Source organism: Herpailurus yagouaroundi, unplaced genomic scaffold (genome assembly GCF_014898765.1).
Source record: "Herpailurus yagouaroundi ecotype Mexico unplaced genomic scaffold, PumYag 194, whole genome shotgun sequence".
Taxonomy (NCBI): domain Eukaryota; kingdom Metazoa; phylum Chordata; class Mammalia; order Carnivora; family Felidae; genus Herpailurus; species Herpailurus yagouaroundi.
In genome coordinates, this window is record NW_024412425.1 from 9,102,592 (window position 1) to 9,114,975 (window position 12,384).

At 44.4% G+C, this 12,384-nt stretch overlaps 1 protein-coding gene across 1 annotated transcript; it reads right to left on the reverse strand.

Annotated features, from left to right (window-relative positions):
• Positions 1-1,860: 1,860 nt before the first annotated feature.
• On the reverse strand, positions 1,861-12,307 carry CCNE1 (cyclin E1). Its single transcript, XM_040445587.1, has 12 exons — positions 12,112-12,307; positions 11,575-11,626; positions 11,373-11,460; positions 11,080-11,148; positions 7,186-7,331; positions 6,931-7,066; positions 4,287-4,433; positions 3,642-3,737; positions 3,293-3,427; positions 3,074-3,185; positions 2,837-2,994; positions 1,861-2,544 (listed from the first exon to the last, which is right to left on the reverse strand). Exons 2-12 carry the CDS (start codon positions 11,595-11,597, stop codon positions 2,422-2,424), a joined length of 1,233 nt encoding a protein of 410 aa, XP_040301521.1. The 5' UTR covers positions 11,598-11,626; positions 12,112-12,307; the 3' UTR covers positions 1,861-2,421.
• Between the last annotated feature and the right edge of the window lie 77 nt (positions 12,308-12,384).

A 12,384-nucleotide genomic window follows, 5' to 3' on the forward strand; every position in this document is an offset into this window, starting at 1 on the left:
CGGAGAAGGAGGTGACGTGGCCCCTTAGTCTAACTTCCTTGTGTTACCCGGGGCCGGCACAGACGCCAGAGCAGCTCTGGTGAGGTCTAGCCAGTGAACTGCGAGCTGGGGCAGGATGTGAGGATGTGGTTTGCTCTACCACAATCCAATCAGCCCTCATGGTTGGTCAATAAGTTACTCTTAGTTTCTCCTGTAACACAAGGAAGTTAGACTAAGGGGCCACGTCACCTCCTTCTCCGGGTCCTTCCTGCTCACCGTCTCTGCCTCAGAGTGTCTGTCCACCTAGGTTGACCAGAGCTGCCATTTCCACCCCTGATGTCTGTCGGGCATTAGCGGGCCTCACCTGGTTTTAGCCGAATTGCGGAACAAGACTGACTTGGCAGTTGGGTATGCAGAGCCAACCAGTGAAGTGTGTACTAACTACTAGCAAAAGGAGCTCCTTAAATCAGGGAAACTTGAGTTTCCTTACTAGTGGCTCTTAGGGCTCCTGGCAGGGCCACAGAAAATATTGATTACTATGAATTCCACTTATCCATCCAGGACTCATCCTTCATGAGCCCAGGTGATTCCCATGGCAACACTGTCATTTAATAAAAACAAAAACAAAACACCGATGTCCAGAAATGCAACACTCTTAAGTTTACATGTAAGGCATTCTCATCTCAGCGGATCCGGTAATGCTCCGCGATACAAGGGCCAAACAGCCTACGTAGTGTTTACTTCAAATGTGCTTTCAAACCAGTTACCTCACGTGTCAAGCCCTCACACTTACCTGAAGCTTTGAGAAATAGAAATGTTTTTCAGTGCCACAATTTTGCGTAGAAAATGCCAAGTATAAATTAACCACTTTCAGGATTTTTCCAACAAGTTACTTCCAAATGATCGCCATTTAAAATTCACTGCTTTTTAAGGTGGGAACATCTCTGCCTAAGATGAAGAAATAACTAGCTAGGAGTACCATTTGACTAAATACCATTACATGTAGATTTATAATGCATTTATTAGGAAAACTGTATTAAAGCTTAGAAAACTAGAACATCACAAGGTGAAAAGAGTAGGGTCTCTCTCCACTTCGTCTACAATATGGTACAGTTTTAAAATTGCTGTTTTTCTACTTCAGGCACGATTTTGCAAAATGAGATAAAATACAGAGTCAAAATAAGTGGGATTTATTTGCTCATTCACCCTCCCTTTTATGAACCCATACACCAAAGCACTGCAAGGAAGTGGAACACAAAACCTGACATGACCACCACTATGAGAATGTTCAACAAAATGCAATGTGAACTGTACACATTAGGCCTTAAAGTGGACAGTGGCCTCCTCCATTAGCAAGGCCCATGGTGACTGTATCGATGGTCACAGAACAGACCGTACACTGACATATGGCCTTGAGCTACATACAATGTTACTTTACATTTTCTTCAAACTATAGTTTTAGGCTACATCATGTTAACAAGTTCTCCAAACAAAAGTTCTTTAGGTTAAGATTTGAGTAAGGACGAAGAGCATTAAGTAACACTAATTACAGATTCTTTATGTCCTTTGGCCTGTCCTAGGGCAGAAATTATACCTAGGAATCCTCTCGGATGCAGACACGACTCCCCCACTACTGCCACAGCCCTCCAGTGAGCCGCCCCTGAGCAGGGCACTGTGGGAGAAATACCAAATGGAAGCCTCATTCCCACTTCAGGGGACCCGTGGGAGGCCTTCGAGGCTGCACCTAGAGCTCATGTCAAAACTTTTCTTTTAAATATATTTGCTTGAAAGGTGTGAGCTTCAAGAAGTACGAAGTTAAAAAAGAGAACCTGGGATAGCCACATTCAAAGGTGACTTCTAACTTAAATGATCAGACATAGCTCATAAAACCAGCTGTCTCAAAGACAGTGTTATCTTTATTAAAAAACGGATAGACATAGCAGCACTTACAAAATAACAGTTCATAAAAGGCATTGTATATTGTCAACTGATAGTGTGAAAAGGGCAGGCCCCCAGCACAGCTGGTTGTGGGCTCCACATCACAATGCTCACAACCACCTGTTCCACTCAATACGACACAACCCAGAACACCCAAGGGGAGACCAACAGCAACGTGGCACTCCTCGACTTCAAGCCTTTGTTATCTGTGTGAATAGTCAATCAAGTCAAGTATCACCCTCCTTAGCAGCATCTGGAGCACTCATTGGTGTTCTGGAGGTGGCTGGTGTACTTGACCCACTTATTTAAAAAAACCTAAGCGTTCAATAAAAAACACTTCTCCCTGTCCAATGCCATCCACAGAAACACTTCGGTTGTGGAAGAGACGTGCTCTTCCATTTAAATGTCTGTAAAAGCTAATGCGGGCCTCTGCCGCGGTGCACAGAAGAGAACTTGGAGCAGGTACTTCTGCACAACTGTCTTTGGTGGAGAATGCTGGTGTGGTCACGCTGTCCCCTGCCCACTGCTCTGCTTCTTGCTGCTCTGTGGGGGAGTGAGGACCCCGGTGGGGAGAGGAGAAATCCTGTTTTGTTCAGACAATATGGCTTTCTTTGCTTGGGCTTTGTCCTGTTAAGAACAAAAGTGAGAAATGTTAAAATGGAAGAGTGTATCCTTTGGGCTTCGCGTTCTGTGTGCTCTTTTCTAAGGAAATGAGGGGAAAAAAATAGCAAAGAACAATCTAAAAGTCTCTGGTCTACATGCTATTCAGACACAGCATCTACTGACCACAATTTTATTTTTTAAGGAACCAAAAGAATTGGACTCTTTCTGGGATATCTGGAGCCTGCCTGAAGAAAAGTGAAGAGGCTATTTAAGCAGTTTTAAGGAATTTATCTGGGAAACGAGGAAGGCTACTGACCAGCAAATCCAAGCTGTTTATATGGGTCTGGATGTTGTGTGCATCTTCAGCAGGAACTCCCCTGAAGTGCTTAAGTTTTGAACTTCCTGTCTCCCTTATGACCATTGCAAATGGAACCATCCACTTGACACACTTCTCTATATCACACCACTGATACCCTGCAACGAAAATAAATTTTAGGCTCAATTGGTTTGGAAGTTTAGTACACCTTGTGAATGGACAGGAAAGCCAACGTACCTGAAACCTTTTGCATCAATTCAGAGGAAGAGAAATGATACAAGGCAGAAGCAGCAAGTACACCATAGGGAAATTCTAAGCAGCCAACATCCAGGACACAAAGATCTAAAAGCTATGGAGAAGAAAAAGAACACTGAGGCAGATGGCCAACATACATCCCTTCTAGAGTTAATCTAATGACGGGGTAGGCAGCCCCACAGAGGTAACAGAGCCACTTACCTCTGCAATCTGTATGAAGATTTGCTGGGGATACTGTGGCAGGAGCACTTCATATAAATCATTTAGATATGCAACCTGCATATATACATTCAGCCAGGACACAATGGTCAGGGGACTTAAATGCCACTTAAGGGCCTAAGGGAAAACAGACAAAAGAGACCAATGGTTGAGAAAAGAAAAAGGTATTTCTGCTCCCCTTGGGCCTCTAAAGGAGTTCAAAATGAAGCCATGTTCCACGCCACAATGTGTCCAGCTGGAGAACACCTAGGCAGATGCACTCACACGAATGTGGAAAAGCTATTATGTATGCATTTTTTAAAAAGGACTGAAAAATTAACTTGTAACATACCTTCATAATGATTAATTCCATGCTAAGAATTTCCTCTCCTGAACAAGCCCCATCTGTAACATACGCAAACTGGTGCAGCTTTGGAGGATAGATTTCCTAAAAGGAAATATAAGGGAGAAACAACTAGCAAAAATCTCTAATAGTTTTAACTTATAATGTACATCCAAATATTGTTTTTAGTATTCTACCAGGAAAAGAGAGAGGGAGCACCATGGAATACATATAGGGGCTACTCTGCTGGTCAAAATGTATTCACTGTGAAAGAAACAACTCCCCCCGCCCCAATAAAGAAATGCATAAACACAACTTCTATTCAGTGGGGAGAGTTTTGAAATTTTCACCTTTTTAATACCTTTAGCAACATGTTTGCAAGTTAGGCCCATCCACCCTTCTAAGCATTCCAAAATTTTTAATCCTCTTGGGTCAAAGTTCAATTTTTTGGCTTAAAGTAACTACATTAACTTAAACATTTTATAGACTCACTACTTCTCTCACTTCTTGGTTAATTTCTAGCCCTTTCTGCATGTATCTTTACTTTAGATGACCTCAAATTAGAAAAACGTAGACAAAAATTTGGCGTCTTCCAGTAATCTCAGAGGATCTCAAGAAACAGCATATGCCAGATAACATTTGAAAATGATTTACCTCAAGTTTGGCAGCAATAAATAAAGATGAAATCCCAATAAGCTGTAAAAGTGTTTTTACGATATTTTGTTGTGTTGCCATATACCGATCAAAGAAATCCTGTGCCAAGTAAAATGTCTCTCTGTGAAGTTTATAGACTTCACACACCTGAAAAAACAGTAAGTTTTAGAACAGTTACTTGAGGAAAAAAGAAAGACAAAAAAAAAAAAAAAAAAAAAAAAAACACAAAACCCAAAAACCAAAAAACAAGCAAAACATAAACATTTGTCATGAGTTTTGGTGAAGGACAATATAACCAAATCAGGAGAGACAGAACTTTGCTTTTCTGAAAGGATTGTTACCTTGCTTGTCCCCAAGCACGCACACAATGAAAAACTAGAACTCACATACAAGGATTAAGTGTTCTATGATCTACATTAATAATAATAATAGTAAGAGCAAATATTCACAGGCAGGGGAAGGAAGGTTTGTTCATCGCCTGGTACAGCAGCATTTTCATGGAAAAAGTGTGAATAATTATCTCAAACTGTAATATCAGGACCATGCCTGCCCTGCCCACCTCATAGGATTGCTGAGAGACAGGGGAAAATGGTGTGCATGAGGGAGCTGAAGAAGACCAAGGAAATATTAGACCTCAACTCATCACCACCATCAAATGTCTATTTATACATATAAAACTGCTATTCCTAAACAGGCCTTCCCATGTGTAAGTGTAATTCATGGGGTTAAGGCGCCAGAGAAACAACAGAACATTAACAGAAAATTCCATCAATCACCAAACAGTATTTCTAAAGTCCAGGCTAGGGCATATTTAAAGTCAGTTTTCATAAAGTAACACAATTACAATCTGATCAGAAGTGAAACTAGAGCTTCTGTCCTCTCAGGAACAAACTCTCAAACCTGTGTCACCCGGCTCACAACTGGGCACACAGCATGAGCGCCACCTTTCCCACACGCGTGCTGACTTCCTGGCAGGGCTAGAGGCTGAGAAACAGCGTCACTGCACACAAGCCTCAAGTATTGTCTCAGCAAGGACAAAACGGTTACCATTCTTTTCTATCTTTTCAATGGTATTACATGACTTTTTTGACGAACTTTCAGAGAAAAACCTTCCTTAAAGTATTTGGCATCAACTGCGTAATACAAATAGAACTTCCCAGTCACAACATCTAATCAGTTGAAGCATGGGAGAATGCAGCACACTACACATCTAATGCTTCAAGGAATTATAAATTGACCCAAAGGGCCCAGAAAGTCTATGTGCCATAGTGGGCCTGTGGATGGCACCTGCAAGGCCTCTAGTTTCAAGCAGGCCTGCCAAAGAACTCAGTACAGAAAATGTTAATATTTTCAGAGACCAATAAAGAAAAGCGAATTAATAATGGTAAAAACAGCTATCTTTTCTTGCCTATTACGTAAGCTGCACTTCATACACACTATTTCTAATCCATATAAACTCTGCAAGGAAAATACTGGTAGCAAATATTACAGAGGAGAAAACCAAGATTCTACGTTAAGTGACTTGCCTGATGAAGACACATAGATGGTGGCAGCAGGGGATTTGATTCTAGGATGAGCATAACAGGGGTAAGAATACCCCTGGACACACACTTTCCAAAGAGTACAGAGCAGTTTGTTTTTAGGCAATATTTAGGCATGCAACTTCCTTATGTCCTTTTCCACAAAATGGATCTGCCTGAGATGTCCTTCAACATCACAGAAGATGTTGAACATCCCATTTCTCATCACCCAAGGCTCACAGAGGTGTCCAGGAAACACCCTGAGGCACTACTGAGTCACCCACACTTCCTCTCAGAAAGAGGTACACTGCCCATACAATATCGCTTTTTATGTTTAATTACCCATCAAAATATGTAATACTTGTTCTTTTTCTTAATTTATTTTTTTACTATTTATTTTTGAGAGAGCAAGAGAGAGAAAGACAGACAGTGTGGGGGAGGGGCTGAGAAAGAGGGAGACAGAGGATCTGAAGAGGGCTCTGCGCTGACAGCAGAGAGCTTGATGTGGGACTCAAACCCATGAACCGTGAGAGCATGACCTGAGCCCAAGTTGGGTGCTTAACTGACTGAGCCACGCAGGCACCCCAGTACTTGTTCTTTTGATCAACTGTTGCAGAGAAGTACAATAGTGTGGCCAATAAAAGAATTAACCGATATATTTTGTTAAGAGGATATTCTGTGGGGAAAGGGAAATGGATTCTAAAGAGTTAAAAAGGAACAATGTAAGCTCTCTGTTAAAGATAAGCCTGTTCATATATTTTTAAAACTTATGATAGTGGCTATCAAATAGCTGTTATCTGCATTCCACTGGATATATTTAAAAGTAATTTAATTAACAAAGACCAAATATCAATATTTACAGTTAAGTGGAAAATAGAACTTCTGGAATTATTTGAGCTTTGAAGAAAAAAATTCGATGCCAACTTAAAAGCAGATATCTAAGAGGTAAAGAGACTTCAGAAATTCTAAGGTAGAATGCAAGCAAAACGTTAAACTGCTGTAGTATATATACCACAGCTTCAGAGACACAGAATGTGTCGATGGGATGAAACGCACAGAGATCATAACACAGAAGATTCCAGAAGTGGTCAATGCTTCCAGTCAGCAGGAAGACTCAAGCTCACCTCCATTAACCAATCCAGAAGAATTGCTCGCATTTTAGGCTGCAGGAGAGGGTGCCGCTGCATAAAGTGCTTATCCCTTAAGTAGGTCTTCTCCTTGTTTAACATGATTTTCCAAACCTCGTCTCTATTTGCCCAGCTACAAAACACACAACCAAGTGAAAAACAACAGGTAGGTGTCAATATGCATCCATTCTAACTCGGTGAGCTTGAGCACAAGGAGGAAGAGACCTGGAAAGCACGTGGTGGTCAACTTACTTCAGTATAGGCAGTGGTGAGGCTCTGGAGGGCATGAAACTCTGAGGCCCACAGGTGGAACTAGGGTACGTTGGCTCATCCTCTTCTTTGTCAGGTGTAGGAATCAAGGAGCAGGGGTTTTCACACACTGAACTGCCATCCCAAGGCTATAGAAGAAAAACGTATTTTTAAATGTTTGACGCGAGCCAGCTATTTTTGCATTCATTGATTTGTAGAACAGCTAGCAAAGCAGAAAATGCCTTAACACTGCAGAGCAATCTCCAGACCTAAATATATATTCTGGCTTCAATTAAGATGAATATGGAACAGCGAAGGAAAAGCCACAGTGATGACCCCAGGCTTTCGTTTCATTTGTCATTGACTTAGGAGTCTATACAGTAGATATCTAAGAAAACTCCAAAGTCAGTAGCATTTGGATCCTCCACACTGTCACACTCATAAGAAGTACCTGAGCAGTAAGATGGATGCAAGGGGGGTTAAGCTAAAACACCAACACCTCTTACAATACAATATGAACCAAACCGAACCACAAATTCATTTGCAGGCCAGTAAGACACTGTGCATAATTTCTGAAGTGTCTCGTGGGATTATCTGGTCACAACTCAAAAATTTGCTTAACAAGTACAACTAATTTACAAAAATTTCTTAAAAGTGAAAGAATTTCCAATAAAAGTATTTAGTTACATAAGCACTGCATATTCACCAGTTACGCTTGTGAAGATCAAAAATGTAAACTGATTACCATCTATATTTAAAGTCTCCCCATCTGAAAACAAAAACCCATCGAACGTGCATCTTTCGGTATTACATAATGGGGACGTTTTGTTTTCCTTAACTCAAAACAAAACAGAGTATCTGCCTAGTTAAAACCAAATCCAGGAATGGTCACAGGATATACTAAGAAGTCTGTGGAGACAGAAGCCAGATACCCCTGAAGACCTTTGAATCCTGCCCCCAAAGTCTTGCAAAGAATAAGATTCAAATAACTGACAAGTGAATAAACCATCATTAAAAACCCAAACAATTTGCTTTTCTTATAAAGATTCCAGATCCTTAATATTATTCAATTTTCAATATTTGGAATATACTAAGGTCATTTTGCCATTTAGAAAATTTTCTCTTTAAAGCTACTCTGTTTATCATCCTACTCTGAAAAGAAACCTATGATTGACTTTTTTGAGTTATAAAGAGTGATTGTGTTGACAGTATGGCAGGTAACAATCCCACCAGCACGGAAGCCTTGGCATTTTTTTTTTTTTAACACAGACAGCTCATGAAGGTTGACTAAAGAAAAGCGACAATGGGATGACTAGAAATAAGCATGGGGGGACTTGGGCTCCAGGTGCTGCCTGGAAAGTATGGTAGACGGAGGCTATCACAGCACACCAGCCACTTTCAGAGGAAGCCAGAGCACTTTCCATGTACTAAGAGAGCAAAGCAGGATAAAGCTCTTCTCCACCCAGGGTGCAAAGAATTGGGCATGCAAATTAGCCATGACAACCCCTGCCAACAGCTGTTCCAGAAGGGCAGCCTCCTCTTCCAGCTCTAGTATCACGTGCTGGTAGCATTTCCTTGACTCAAAAGGGGTCACATTACAAGTGCCTCAAGTTGCTCTTCATTCAAGAATAAATTCTAGTTTTGAAGGCAGAAGCTGGGTGCCACCCTCTACAGCCAGATGGCCGAAATAGCGGAGAGCAGGCTTTGGGGGATAAAATGGTGGCAGTTTCTAACCTGCAGGTTCATAGACAGATTGTGTGAACCACAGCAGATAAATGGTTCTGAAAGTTGGCCCTTAACTTGAGCCTATACCGGGTTTCAAAGGAGGCGAGATCGTCCGACTTTAGGAAGGAATGGGATAAGAGCAAGAGACCAATTTTCACTATTTGTAATCACTTCAGACTCCTTATGCCACTTTTAAATAAGAATAGAACTACTTATGTAAAATTAGGTTCTGCGAAGTCATTCATGGAAAGTCCAGCATTTCACTCACACAAAAGGTCAGGTCTTATGCAAAAAATTAAACAAAATGGATGTGTTAAATGGATTTTAGATAAAAGGGTATTCTTTTTGTTAAGAAAGGTCTGAGGTAAGAATCAAAGGTTCTCTGAGGTCTTGATGAAGCAGTTATAAGGAAGTTAGCGTAATGGCTACAAGTGACTCAAGGCTACTGTACTGTGTTGAACTGTAACTCCCGAGAAAAATTGTGTGTCATTAATAGGCAAAAAGGTTGTGTTACCCCAAAACTCTAGCTTCATGAATCTACACAGAGAAATAACAAAAGACAACAAATTCCTCTGTAAACAGATGGACAGTTTTCAAGCTATCTGCTCTACAAAATGTGCAGAAACCTGTTGTCACTAATCTCTGAACAACCATGAAAATTCCTTCTAGTTAGTGGGAAATGATACGGCTATTCATGTACCACAGTTATCAACTGTCCGCAGTTTAGGGATAGGACCACAGACAGCCCCACTTAGGCACCCTAGCACCTTGAGAACACAAACTATTCTAAAACTCTAAGAAGTCAATATGAATGCCTTTACTTCATTCTCAGTTGGAAATTTCAATTCAAACAGCTGGGAAAACAAGCAACCTTGAGTTTCACAAAGTGGAGATCCATTTTATCATAACCCACAAAAATCAAATTGCTTAAGGTTTTTTGTTTTTAAGGAGAGAAAAAGAAAAGGAAAGAAGTGGGATGCGCTGTCTCATTTCCTTCCCTAAAGTGAATGAAGTATTTCTTCTTCTAATAGAGAAGGAAACAATCAACCCCTAGTTCAATATTCGGTGGACCACCCCAGAAATGCTAATTCCTAAGGTCTTATGTGCAGTCACAATTGTTACTGCAAACCCACTGCTTTAAAGCCCTTCACTCTTCCAGAGCCAGCTATGGCTGTTGCTTACTGCCCAACAAAGTGATGTGCAGCCCAGTGCTAACCTAGTTGGAACCATTGCCCTCAGCTCAAATAATACTCCTGCTCAGCTTTTATCCGTGATAGGGTCAGAAGGCCCGATCCACTAGTTTGGAGATAGGTTGCGTCCCCTGCTAGAACCATTAACTATGGTCTCCAGCCATTTCTGGAGGTAGAGAGATAACACAAGCTTTTTCTGGTAGGAGCTTCTGATATTGTAATGGTATCATGAGCACGCAGGAAATTTGGCGGTAACTCCATGAAGGAGAGGCAAGAGAAGTGGACTAGTCAATTGAAAAAATGTGTTGAGACACATATGTCATTACACAGAATGTTCCACTAACATTCTGGCTGAGGCCAGGTGGAGCCCCAGACAGCAGTGATCATTGTAGGTAACTGCTAGATGGGCTGAGAACTTCCAGAAGGGGGGAAAAGTTAGAAACCTGATAGGTTTAGGAAGGGGGGGTGGGAGGGGGAATGGAGGTCCTTAAGCACCATGGTGGAAAAACAGTAGCATGGATGGGGAGAATTCATGGTTGCTTATGAACACACACAAACACCCATCATCATACCCAAAGAGCTCTGTGTCAGGAGCCCTCCCCCCAGTTCACCAGCCCAGAGACAAGGCTCTAGGATGAACTCCGCCCCTGATTGCACAGGACTCTGGGTTACTTTCTTCCTCTGAGTCTGAGTTTCCTCAAGGGCAAAAGGAGAGGACTGAGTTATTTGATGTCCATTCTGGTTCTTCCAGACATCAGCGCATATTTGTAATCTCAAAGGTGCCGGTCAGGAACACAAGACCTCGCTGGAATCCCAAAGCTGGCAGAGGTCAGTGCCACTGACAGGCAGAGCTCAGCCGTATGTACTGCGGCCAAAGGTAGAGAAAAACCCTTCAGCAGGAGGGTTTTGGAGACTGAGACTCAATGTAACCCACAAAGAGCAGGAGGCCCTCCACCTAGGCCCAATTAGCAACTGTACCTACCTGACTGCTGCACTGGTTTCTCACAGTCCTGTCAATTTTTGCAATTTCTTCATCTGGATCCTGCAAAAACTAACATAAAACAACCCCCACCCCACAAGGAAACACACCAAACAACCCAAAGACAAAAACAGAAAAGAGAGAAAAAGTTGGTTAGGTTATAGGCACCATTTCTGCCAAATGCACCCCATTAACCCCCTAACAATAAACATGTGGTGGATGGAGCCCAGTCTGGTACCCAGGTAAGATTGTGGGGGGGGGGGGTCTCCTCCCCCACCTGTCTCCTTTGTACTCACAACAGCCACATTTGCCTTTCTTTTCCTGGAGCGAACAGAGACATCGGTGCCACTTTCCTCTTTCATGGTGTCCCGTTCCTTTGCATCCCTGCAAAGCCAGGGTGGCACAGAGGTCAGGGTGAATTCTCCCCAAATCTAGGTCCACCCCTCCCCCACCGCTGAACACCCTTCCCGTCCCCCCCCCAGCGACCGGGCCACTCACCTCTCCCTTCTCTCCCTCGGCATGGCTTGGGGCGTGGGATCAGATCTCAGGCCTTGGGGGCACAAACCGGGCAGTGGGGTGAGGAGGACCAGAGGTGGGGGGCCAGGGCCCGCCGGCCCGCCCCGGACACCCCTCCCCCTCCCGCGCGGGCGGCGGCGGCGGCGGCGGCGGGAGCCTCCCGGGCCGGTCAGGAAAATGGCCGATGGGCCCGGGGTGGCCTGTCACCCGCGGCGCCGCCACCAACCCGCGATGCCGGGTCCGAACCGGGGGTTGAGGGGGGGGGCCCGGACGCCCCCCCGGAAATCCCCTCCTGCCCATCGCCTTCCTTGGGGCTCAAGCTGCCTCAGTCTCCCCCTCAACACCTTCCCATGGTCCGTCTCTGAGCCACCCTACAGGGGCACCCCACGCTGACGACTCGGGGACCTGGCGACCCGGCCTCGCCCCACCCCCACCCCGGCCCGGCCCGACCCGGGCGCTCTGGGAGTCCTCGCCGCCGCACCGTCCCGCAGCCCCGCGGCCCCACGGCAGGGCCCTTACCCAAAGCCGTCTCCGCGGCAGGCAGGCGGCACGAGCTGAGGCCCGACGCAGGAGGCAGAGGCGAGCGGGAAGCCGGGAGGCGGGAGGCGGCGGCGGCGGGCCGAGCGCGCGGCGGTGGCGGGATCCGCGCCTGCCCCCTACACCGCGCTGGCGGCCGAGCCGGCTGCTCCTGCGCCCGGCTAAGAGCGGGACATTTAAAAATCCCTGCGCGCGGAACCGGCCCCCGGCCCGCCCTCGCGCCCTCCCGCCACCCTCCGCCCCGCCCCGGCCGCT

Coding starts and splice junctions, on each gene's coding strand:
- CCNE1 (XM_040445587.1), bottom strand. CDS start 11,597: ATGCCGAGGGAGAGAAGGGAGAG. Junction 11,461..11,574: donor CCGAGGGAGAGAAGGGAGAG/GTGAGTGGCCCG, acceptor CTGGCTTTGCAG/GGATGCAAAGGAACGGGACA. Junction 3,428..3,641: donor TGGAATTAATCATTATGAAG/GTATGTTACAAG, acceptor GTTTTCCCTTAG/GCCCTTAAGTGGCATTTAAG.